A 12,316-nucleotide genomic window follows, 5' to 3' on the forward strand; every position below is an offset into this window, starting at 1 on the left:
ATTTTACATTTTATATGTTTCCTTACTAAAAGTTCACTGTTTTCCTAAAGAGCGAGAAACTCAAATCACCAAATATATGTCTTCACCCTGTTCAAGGCAATTGCCCAATCTAGTTGGACTGCTGAATGGTACCTCAAATTCAAACAGCCAACGAACCATCAACTGTATTTAACCCTTGTACCAAAAAAAAAAAAAACTGTATTTAACCCAGTTGACATAAACATGGATTAAGATATTGGTATACTGATACATATCGTTTGTATTGGTAAAAAAGGTGGTGTTTTCTGAATTTTCAGCTGATTTGGACCGATATGATCCGATATGTATTGGTATCATATCAATATACCGTGAACTAAAACCCTGGACATAAGCAATCAAAAGGCTATTTTTAACTGCTTATGTTGCATTCCTTGAACACTTCAGGATATCAACATATATACATGATGTTGGAAGTTGAAATCCATGACAACATGTGCTAGTTGCAAACTACTTCCCAAGTTCGACTCCCACTAAGCACACCTTGGGCCACTCACATGGGGTGTTTAGTGTTCTTCATTGCTTTCAGTGAAAGTTAAATGGTTCTCATGCAACCCCGGTATATCCCGGTCCATGCAGTTGTGGCTGCGGGACTAGTCAGGCCGAAGGCCTGGATACTCGTCGTTAGCAAGAAAAAAAAAAAAAAAAAAAAGGTGTTAGTTGCAAACTAATTTTGGCCTCTTGTTGGCAGCACTTACCTGCTTTCACTATCGACAAAATCTGGACCTTCAGCAAAAGGTGAAGTTGAACATACTAGGAGGATTTCTGAAACAGAAAGTTGCTGCAGTGAGAAGGCAAAATATTTCCAATGTGGTATCCTATATATGAGGAAATAAGAAAGCGTATCACCAAACTTCAGTAAAAACAAGGGAATCCATCAACCTCTAAAAGATGAAGAACAAGAAGAAACATATGACAAACTAAATTAAATTTCCAGACCACATAATTATCATGGATCTACAAAGAGGTTTCTCTGGAGAAATGTGCATATCCAGAAATTTGGACATTACCATACCAAGAGCATGGTGCAAATTGAAATTGATCACTGTGGGTATCATATGTTTCAAGCAACTTGCCACTCCAACTCCAAGTGGGTTCTTCTGAGAATACCATCACTCGGATTCTCCTGACCATTTCATCTGGACATCTTAAGCTTGTATCAAAGATGGCTGGCCTGACCAATCCAGTGAATGTCTCTACCTAAGAAAAGCAAAACGTCTGGAATCTAAATTAATGCTAAGAACAGGAATACCAGCTCATACAAGAAGCATAAGTAGCATATAACATTAACTTTGTGAATGACCATCAGTGCTTTTTATTGTTAGAAATTATTAATATTCACAAAGGTTGGTGAACTTCAGAAGTTTACTAATTGCCATGCGGTAAGCAATGGTAGACATGAGTGGATCCGGTAATAGAGGATCTCACACCCAACTTATTGATCAATTATGGCTCCAATTTGAGTATATAAAATGGGTCAAGTCATGATTCAAAATTTCACCAAACTATAAAATGCTAATTAGCTCTAACATATGATAGTGGAGGTCAGTGACATCTTCATAGCTTTCCACAACTTTGGATGCACTTTTAACCCATATAAAATTCCCATTTTGGGTTGCAAATTGACCAATTAAATAGGTGGCATGGACAAATGAGTTTGAACCTGGTGAGCTTTAGAAAGTTCATGATCCTTCGAGAACATTATCAAGATCCTTTCTTTTTCATTTTGGATGAGTATCAAATTACCTTTGTTCTGAGGGTAGTCTATCTTTCAATGGAAGCAACTTAACTAACAGAATGCAAAACTTGCATTAGCAGAAGAGAGCCTGCAGAACCAAATGGTGCATTATGTAGAAAACCCATCTTATCTAATCCTAACACTGTCTAGCAAAATATCCACAAAACTAGCATCCAAACTTTTTTATTTCAACTCTGCCCAATTTTACAATCCACAATAATCTCCAAAAGAATCTAAGTAGGTGTGGATGGTAAGTTCTTACTTATAAAGCTATACTGATAAGATTGGAGAGTGACAGAAAAAGAAAGAGAAGTGCAGTCAATTTCACAGTTAAGCTCAGTGGGGTCATTACATTCTCATTCTGGATTGAACTTAAAAGGATCGAGTTTCCCCTCACACACGGTGAAGCAAGAACCCCCTCACCATTGCCATCGGTCCCATGTGATTGGACGAGGGGGGTGTTTTTCGAACCTGTGCGACAGGGGGTGGGAATTTATGATAACACAGGAGTCCAGTCACAAGGTCAAATCACCAGTGGTGAGGGTACTTTTCCTTCTCCACTTTTGAAGGAAATTTTTTACAGTACTTAAATAACAACATAAGCCCAGCCAACTTAACTCTTCATTTTTATGTCATTAAGGTAGAGGAATCTGTAATATTAAACAGTTAACTTACCACAAACCCAGTGAAAATGGGGTATGCATTTGCATCAGAATCTCTTCTAGTATTATGCTTAAGAACAGACAGTTTGAATATGAAAATCTTCTTTGCTTGCTGCAATGCTTCAGCTATTTTTTGACACAAAGGAAAAGAATAACCATCTGATTCTGTATGGAACTCTGATTCACCCATTCCATGTTGAAGCTGCACTCGAAGTTAATAAATTTATTTCATGCGTTCTGCCTCTTAAGAGGGCAATTAAATCCCCAAAGAAGTAAAAAACAAACCGAAATTCTTGGGACAAACTTCATGTGAGGAAACAAGAGGATATTCAAGATTTTTCTCCTGCTCACATGCCATTTTCGAGGCACAATTTCTGTGCACAAGGAAAAAAGAGGGCAGACTCAAAAATGATAAATCAATAAAGAAGAAGATATAAATTTCAGTGCAGAAAGGTTCTTTTTCATATTTCAAAAGTCACAACAGAAACCAGTAAGTGAGTCAATAACAAGCAAGGAACTAGAAGGCATTAATTGACAACATTATGGTTGAAAGACCTGAATCAAAGAACACTTCTCCATTATGACCAGATAGATTCTATGTAATGGTGTTTTAATTGGATAATTTTCTTTCTCCCAGAAAACACAACAACTATCAAGTGGATATTCACCGAGCTAAGATACCTTTGTCAGAAATCAGAAACACCACTAATAATTTCTGCACACACTCTATTATTACTATTATAGTGTTAAGACAGAAATACACATTCGAGTGTACATAAAGTAATACCATAAAGTACAGACATAAAGATGTGGCAATACATGAGCCAAACCACAGGTTTAGGGCTTGCAGCCAGTTCCACAGCCTATTCCACTAATGCAGTTGGGATCCAATATGGTGTGGTGAGGCAAGCCCCTAGGAGTGAAATCTCTAAGGTGAGGCAGCTCTTAAACCCTACTTTATTGGGTTTGTCTTAGGCTTCATTGCACAAAAGGACAGTCACCACAAACTATCTTAATTATTCATGGTTATTCAGAAAGTTGTACCATCCTTTAATTCTTGGAAGGGTCTTCAAAGATGGGACAAAAGTGCAAAGGTTTTGGTATGTCTTAATCAAAAGAAAGTCCTGTATAGGGGTGGAGCCAGGATTACTTTTCTCGCCGGGGGGGTAGTGGGGGGCAAAATTTACCAAGTATATAAGTACATAACAGCATAGGTTAGTAGGATAGACAGTTCCCTAAAATGTTGGTGGACTAGTAACATCAATTCCACATGGTAGCTTGGGTGAGAACCCAAAAAATACAGAAACAGTAGTCATGGAATCACCCAGAATCCAGAGAAAATGATGAGTCCACCCTTATTTATCAGCCTTTTTTTTTTTTTTTTTTTTTTTTTTAACTTCTAAGTTAAGTTATGAATTTTTTTTTTTGGGTGGGGGGGTGGTGGTTGGGGATCACTGCCTCACAGGTGACAATCATTTCCATAAAGAGGCAATGTTCATTTCGATCTCCAAGACACCATTTCTCACCCTAGTTCTTTTACCTACAAATATCCAGGTCAAAGGGGAGTGTTTGGTCCAACGGTAAAGGTATGAATGTTGCGACCTGGTGGTCAAGCAGTCGAAACAACCTCTTGACGTTCTCGGGGTAAGGCTGCGTAGTTCTCACCCCCCCCCGGGGGGGACATAGCACATGCAAGAGCCTCATGCACCGGGTACACCTTTTTTATACCCAGGTCACAGATAACAAAGTTATTAGATGACTATGAATTTTCTGCCAGACAGCTAAGCTATAGCTATCTGATCAAGTTGGTTTCCCTACATCAAAATAGAGAAACATAATTATGGGCTGGGTTGTAGAACTTACTCCTCTCTGTATAGGAAGGCCAACAGTATGTTTGCTATTTAACTTGCAATACCCAGACATCTCCAAATAAAGATAGATTTTAACTGATTAGAAGGAAATCTTTAGTGTTTGCAACATCAAAGCCTTGTGACATCTTGCAACAACAGATGCTAAGTATGAAGGGATGAGTTCAAGCAATCTTCTTAACATTTTCTCTCTATCTTCTTATTTAAATTATTCAAGGCTTATTTTCAAACCTCATCATGCTGTATCTGAAGGTCATGTATTATCTTGAGTAGCCTTAATGTTTTCTTTGGCCAGAGTTGGGAGACTGAAACCTCTTACCTTTCTTGTTCATGGTGTTGGTGAAATGTATCCTCATAAGGCTCTATATTCACTATTTCAATAATTCAATAAATTCATTTTGAGGGGAGGATGGTGGGAATTAAGACAGACCAGGGAAAACAAGTCCTAAACCTCAAAAGGAGGTTTGTAGAATTCATCCCAAATATATTGTAAGGACAAATGGAATTTAGTGAGTGGCTGTAGTTTAGTGGTTAGGGATCTCCATTATTTACCTAAGTGAATAAAAATATAACAGATATGGTTTTCTGTCCAAATAGACAATAGAACAGAATCTAAGAATCCGAAAATGCTGTAGCAAAAATGTTCATAAAATAATGTGGCGAATGTCTAGAAAGTGCTACATAATAAAGATCTAGCATTAAAGATCAAAAAGTGAAAGAAACAGGACAGTAGTATATAGACTAAAAAGATCCTGTGAATGGAGTCATCAACAACTTTCATCAGCCATGATGTACAAGCTGTCATAGACAAAACAGATGACTTGATACAGTTTACAAGTATATTGAAAAAACAGTGAAAAAAATGAATCAATTGATAAAGCAAATGGAATAAAGGTTTAAGAACTTAATTAGTTACCACCAAATCATATGCTCATATTTATTTGGTTTCATGTAGACAATTATGCTCCAGATTCCACAGGCCAAATATCCTCAACCCATAACACCCTAACAACTGCATTATATAGAGAGCTATAAGCACAAAAAAATATGGCAAGAGATCAGCATACCTCCACAGTGCAGGATTGACAGTTGCATATTCTCTTTGGAACACGTAAACATATTAAACTGGTGATAATCTCTCCAGGCCAGATTCTTTAGGGACTGAAATCTTCCTCCCTGGGATGGATTGAGCAAATGTGAAGCAGAGTGATACAGGGTGTTCTAACAAAGCCTCCAGGATTTCATTTTCCTGATTACAGAAGTAAGTCCATTACTAAGGCCCTAAGTCTAACCAAACGGTCCCTAAGGCCCTGTTTGTTTGAAGAAGAAGTAATGGGGTGGGAGAGTTGTATGGATTTACCATGGAGTTCTAAAATTTTCTGACACTTCCTATCGGCTGTGTTTTTTCAGACCCCAGCTTCATTATACCATCAGTGGGACTCTTGCAACTATTCATGGAAAACATGCAACGACTCTCTCTCTCTCTCTCTCTCTCTCTCTGCCTTGGTCCGATTGTAGAGTTGCAGGGGTAGCTGTAGAACTAATGGTAGGTTGCAACCTTGCACCAGCAATGGAGTTATGGTCCCAAAGGTGTGAACAGGGTGTGGTTGCAGTCGGTTGCTAAAGCAAGACGATTTTATTTTAGAACAAAGGCTCCTTGGAGGATGGTTTGATTACAAAACAGAGTCGTAAGTCACGATAATAGGGATAACTCTTATTAGAATCGACAGAGCACAACAACAGTGGTAGAATTCAGACCCTGGCGAGTGAAGGATAAAGTGGTTCTCGACACAGGTCGTTAAAGCCACCTTCAGGAGTAGCTGTTGTGGAAAAGAGGAAGATAACCCTGTTAGGATTTTTATGTGGGCTTAACTGATACCGATTGATCCATTGGGCCCAAGCAATTATAGACCCACTCTGATTAGGAAACTCCTAGCTCTTTCCATTGTGAGAGTGGAATAGGGTTTTAGGGATTCTATTATAAATAGAATACTGACGGTCCCTGCAACCATTACTTTACTTAATGCCTTATTGGTTTTGGGAGCACGGCTTTCTCACAAGAGTAAGTGCACAGAAAGAGAGGATACCCTAGAGTAAGAGGTTGTAGAAGATCTCAGTAGAAGGACTCCACTTGCGTAGTTCGTTATTGTCATCTTCATGGGAGTAATGTTTAACCACATGGGATAGAGGTTTCATGGGACACAGGTACTTCTTTATTCCCATTTATGGTTCATGTCATGGTTGTCCCATTGATTATTATAGATATAACAAATCTATATGGTTATGTATTTTAAGATGGGATACTTTATTGTTCTGGGTTTAGGGACTACACCCATGATTAATCTTTTATGATTTGTTGATGATTCTTGTATTCTAAACACTATAAGGTTATTCATATGTTTAATATGGTAAAAGAATCTCTAACAATTGGTATCAGAGCCAACCCTTATAGTGTTAAAATTAAGGAAAATTGATTTTGTATAGGGTTTGTATCCTAAATCATGAAAATCATAATTTTACCATTACTTAAAGATCCCATATGGGAAAACTTTCTTCACAAAAGTTGTAGAGCACGAAAAGATGGTCGCGACGATATGCCCAAATCATGAAAAACCTCCGGACGCACCGACAAGCGCCATCGAAAACCGGTTGCTGGAGGATGGGAAAACATTTTTTTTAAATTAAAAAAAAGGTGGCGAGTCATCGCCGAGTCACCTCGGAAACCCTACCGAGTTAACCGGGGGTGCAGTGGGTCAACTCATGACCAACTCTATTTGACTCGGTCAAAAGTTGATCGGATCGTTGACCAATTGACTTGGATTTTGACTCAGAATCAATATGCCCGAACCAGATTAGACCGGTTGGCCGAACCGGTTGGTTTGGGAAACTAGATTGATTTTGATCTATTTTTAGTTCTGCAACTTCAAATGGCTCGTACGGGCAAACGGTGAAGAATTTTTCACCCTCGTTTTTTGCGTTGAGTCCATTTTTTCGTGCTCTTCGTTTTGATATATTATGAGCCTAGTTTTGATCAAATTTTATGATTTGTTTTGTATAAGTTACATGTATGGGTGGTTAATGATTCTTTATGATTTTCCTTTTAATTTGAAGAAATAAAAGAAAATCAACTCATACATTACTTGCATATCAGAATATGAACTTGTTTATTCTTGGTAATGTAGTTCATGCTTTTGTTTATGAATATTTTTATTCATGCTTAAACAATCCCACTTTTAGCTACCGGAATGGATTTGTAGACTATTATTACAATAAGATTGGGTGGAATCCACCAAAGTGGTAAAGTTCAACCTTATTGTAATAGAATACAAATCAAAGTCTTCTTTGTTTGAAAAGACAGAGAATAATGATTGGTAGCAAAGTTGTTAATATTCACCCAAATGTGACATTATCTAAGAAAGGTTAAAGTTAAAGCAAGTGAAAAACAGAATAGGGATTTCTCAACCTAGAAGATGTTGTCCATCCAAAGATGGCGATACTTTTCGAAAGTTAGAAGAAGTCTCGCAGTAATTGCAGAAACTTGAGTGGATCAGTATGTTTCAGACCCAAAGGTCAGGAATGTAGTTCCGGTTGACACTCTTGAAGTAATCGATAATTGAGCATTGTAATGTTTATTTTGTTAACAGTTACATGCTTGTTCTTTTACATGTAAATTGATATTTAGTTCATGTTTAAATAACCCACAAATTTAAGCTGCCAGGTGTAGTTGTAAGCTATTGCGGTGGAATTTATAGAACCCACCAAAGTGGTAAAATCTAAGATTACTGTAATAGGTTTACAACTCAAAGATTTTGTCTTATATTCAAAGACATAAAAAATTGTTAGCAGGAATTAGGTAATGTTTGCCCAAAGGCGACATTATCAAAGACAAGCATAAATGCAAGTGTACTCTAGGCAGACCTTAACCTAGAAGTTGTTATGCATCCAAAAGTGATAGTAATTTTCAAAGTTGAAGAGCTCCCATGGTCATTGTAGTTTTTGAGTGGACTAGTGCATTCCAGACCTAAAGGTTGAGATTGTAGTTCAGTTGACACTTTGATTATGTTTAATGGTTAGTGATGTAATGTTGGTTTTTAACCTAGAAGTTGTTATGCATTAATTAAATATCGAATGGATTATTCTTCCTTGAGTTGAACCATTAAACTAATGTCTTTAAAAGTGGCTTGAGAATATAGAGGTCTACATATGTCTCAAAGACCTAGTTTTCTATACTAGGAGAACCAAATCAATAGTTTGGTATTATGCTTTTAAAGCAAATTTTTTTGCCCTAAAAGGTATTGGACAGTTGATCAATGGTAATAGGGTGGATGAGGGTTTCATCACTATGACCATAAGTTATAGGTTTATTTAATGTGTTATTTTTGTGTTCCGATTGGATCAATTCGGATTGGTTGGGTTAGATTAGTGTCGATTTTAATCAATCCAATACCAAGTTCTTAAACACTGCCATTGTTCTCTGAAAACCTATTTATGAACATTAATTGATAAATGTTTAGTTTCTTTTGTTTTTGGGCATATGTGAACAAGTTTGATCAATCCAATACCAAGTTCTTAAACACTGCCATTGTTCTCTGAAAACCTATTTATGATTGGTCGAACCAAGTGGGAGAATAAAAATATGGATCTTAAGCTATTTTATGTGGCTCGACCAGTGGGAGAATAAATTCGGTATACTAGGTTGCTAGTGGGAGGATGTTACTAGTAGAAGGTCAGTATACTGGCTCGACCAGTGGGAGAATAAATTCAGTGTTCTATATTGTTTTTCATGCAAAATAATTATTTGGAGTTTTGCATTGATTTATTATTATATGGATCTTAAGCTATTTTATGTGGCTTGAAATAGAATAAATTCATATTCATATCATTTTGTACTTGAATGTTTTGTTTGAAACACCCTATGATGGATAAATATATTAGAATTAAACTGGGTGTGAGCTTCCGCACATTTTATGCTGCACAGTATATTTCTAGGAAGTTATGAAAGGATTTGATGGAATCCACCAAAGTGGCACATCCTATTATTTCATAGTTTTTCCAAGCGCAGCAAAGTTGGTGACATTTGCCCAAAGGTGATGTCACCCAAGTTAAAGAAAATACATGTATGGAAATGACTATAACTTAGAGGTTTCTAAACCCACATGTGATAAAAGTAATTGTATTTTCACAGTAAATTTGGATTTACAAGAGGACCAGTACATTCTTAGCCCAAAGGATAGGAATGTAGTTACGGTTGTGGCTCTTGTGTGTTTTATCTGCTGATGTACATTTATTGTGTAGTTTATCTACTAGGTGTACATATTAAATTTTCTAGCCCGGTTATTTGGTGTGTATGATTCATACCAGTACATTCTTAGGGTTACTTGATCTGGTTTTAGCTCTCAGGGAACCCAAACAGGTGTTGTTGCTGAACAAAGCACAACTGAAGGGAAATAAGAATAATTTTATTGCCCTATTAAGTTTATAATGACTTCGGAGTAATTTTGAATTGATTTTATATTAAATTCTTCTAGCCCGGTTATTTGTGTACATTTATGCTTCATTTGTTTGTGTTGTCTCTGATTGTGTAAGAAACACATTAAAGCATACACTTCTGTACATATATTCTTCTCTAATGTGGAAAACATGATAGGAATGAGTGAAACCCACCAAAGTGGTACATTCAGTTCAATTGTGTGTTTCCCAAGGTAAAGGTGACATTTGCCCAAAGGTGATGTCATCCAAGTTTATCGACAAAGTACTCAAGAGCCATATTTTCTAACATTGGTGTTATTGAGGTTTTTGACATGCTTAGTTAGTGGGAGTTTTATGATCTCATTTAACCAAAGATATCATGGTGATAAAAGCCAAAGTTTAAAGGCTGTGCTTGTTAAGATTTATTAGCAGTGCTTGGCCAAGGTAATTGACGATATTTTGTCAGAATTTGTGATGTATGGTGGTATTTAGCCTATGTCCAAAGAAGTGGTGGTTTACCACAGGCGGTTTGCCAAAGTTTGTGATTTATGGTGGTATTTAGCCTAAATCCATGGAAGTGGCAGTTAGCCATAGGCGGTATGCCAAAGTAAGATATTAATTCAAGAAAATGACAGTTTGCCAAGTGTTGATTAATATCAAAGTTTTCTACCTGTGAGGTTTTCAAGGTAGGCTGATATTTAGATTAAGAAATGACCTATAAGGAGATCTATAGTTCATGTGATCACAGGTATGATATCAACTCCTTATATATACGTTTCCAGGCGATTTGGATTGATAATTTTCTATTGTCTGTAACATTAGATAGTTATATGCCGTATATTGAGGTGTATTTTCTACTATTGTTCAACAGTAGATATTATTGATTGGATCAAAGTTTGTTTGAGTGGTGTTCAGTCTTGGGATTATTTGGCCAGGAGTCAATGGAAAGACATCAGTATCAGTGTAGCCCAAGTGGGAGATTGTTAGGATTTTTATATGGGCTTAACTGATACCGATTGATCCATTGGGCCCAAGCAATTATAGACCCACTCTGATTAGGAAACTCCTAGCTCTTTCCATTGTGAGAGTGGAATAGGGTTTTAGGGATTCTATTATAAATAGAATACTGACGGTCCCTGCAGCCATTACTTTTACTTAATGCCTTATTGGTTTTGGGAGCACGGCTTTCTCACAAGAGCAAGTGCACAGAAAGAAAGGAAACCCTAGAGTAAGAGGCTGCAGAAGATCTCAGTAGAAGGACTCCACTTGCGTAGTTCGTCATTGTCATTTTGGGAGTAATGTTTAACCACATGGGACAGAGGTTCATGATCTATGTTCATGGGACACAGGTACTTCTTTATTCCCATTTATGGTTCATGTCATGGTTGTCCCATTGATTATTATAGATATGGTAAATCTATATGGTTATGTATTTTAAGATGTGATACTTTATTGTTCTTGGTTTAGGGACTACACCTATGATTAATCTTTTATGATTGGTTGATGATTCTTGTATTCTAAACACTATAGGATTATTATAGATATGGTAATGTATTTTAAGATGTGATACTTTATTGTTCTTGGTTGTTGTAGGGATATTTAATAACATGGGAAGCAAATGGAAAAGAATTTGACATCTTACTGTTCCTCTTTCATATGATCTTTCCTGTGATTGTTAAAGCACAATAAAGTCCCCACCATACGGAACCTCATTGCCTGGGGAATGTACATTAGGGAGGAGTGCTGCCTGTGGGACAACCTTGTTGCATCTTGGGGAATAAAATGACAATCACTGAAAGAAAAAATACAAAAGAACATGATACAACGAAGTGGTATGTTGAGGCAAAAGATTTATACCAGACTATGACCTTTGCAAGCAGGAATCTTTAGTGGCAGACTAGTTGGTGATAAATAAAGCTTTGATGAAGTGTAGTCCAGGTAAATTTTTCAAAATCAAGCACCTACACAGATCCAGAAAATCTTACCAGTAGGTTCAAGCACACAAGTTTTCTCCTCATATAATATGTTTTCCTTCTGCAGGCAAGCTCCCTCCCTCTCATTCTCCTCCACTTAAAATAGAAATTTAAATGTAGTTGAAGAACACACTATAATCTCTCAGAATTTGTAACAGAAATATTAGAAGTCAATAATCTAGTTATGTCTTTATCAACCTAGAGCTCATACAAAGGCAGAGAATTATTGTTTAAATTTCTTAGAAATTGTAACAGAAATTTTTTGAAACGAATTTGCTTTCGAACTGAATAATCTCAAACCTTGGACCAGGGGCAATGCTAGAGAGATCAAATTTTCCTTAGATGGAGCAATTTCTCATAACAGAACCAATTGACTTATCTTTTATTATTGGGACCTCAGAAGCTCAAATAAAGACATAATGGTAATCGTGAAAATCTCTAGAATAGAGAGGGAGAGCCATCACCATATGATTCTAAAATAACAAGGAATACTGCATCAAAAAGTAACAAGAAATGGGTCAAATTGTTACAGCAGTGATATGTTGGGGGAACAAAGGATTCACAAGTTCC

The 12,316-nt window shown here is 36.8% G+C and overlaps 1 protein-coding gene across 2 annotated transcripts; it reads right to left on the reverse strand.

Annotated features, from left to right (window-relative positions):
* Positions 1–732: 732 nt before the first annotated feature.
* On the reverse strand, positions 733–6,149 carry LOC122068512 (protein N-terminal asparagine amidohydrolase-like). 2 transcript variants are annotated; one of them, XR_006137136.1, is made up of 3 exons: positions 5,372–6,149; positions 2,450–2,638; positions 733–1,236 (listed from the first exon to the last, which is right to left on the reverse strand). XR_006137136.1 is itself a non-coding variant. In XM_042632385.1 (2 exons), the coding sequence occupies exons 1-2, from the start codon at positions 2,624–2,626 to the stop codon at positions 994–996; spliced, it is 420 nt and encodes a 139-aa protein (XP_042488319.1). In that variant the 5' UTR covers positions 2,627–3,798; the 3' UTR covers positions 733–993. The 2 variants fall into 2 exon arrangements, 1 of the variants encoding a protein (XP_042488319.1); XM_042632385.1 differs by lacking the exon at positions 5,372–6,149 and having other exon boundaries at positions 2,450–3,798.
* Between the last annotated feature and the right edge of the window lie 6,167 nt (positions 6,150–12,316).

This window comes from Macadamia integrifolia, unplaced genomic scaffold (genome assembly GCF_013358625.1).
Source record: "Macadamia integrifolia cultivar HAES 741 unplaced genomic scaffold, SCU_Mint_v3 scaffold404, whole genome shotgun sequence".
Lineage (NCBI taxonomy): Eukaryota > Viridiplantae > Streptophyta > Magnoliopsida > Proteales > Proteaceae > Macadamia > Macadamia integrifolia.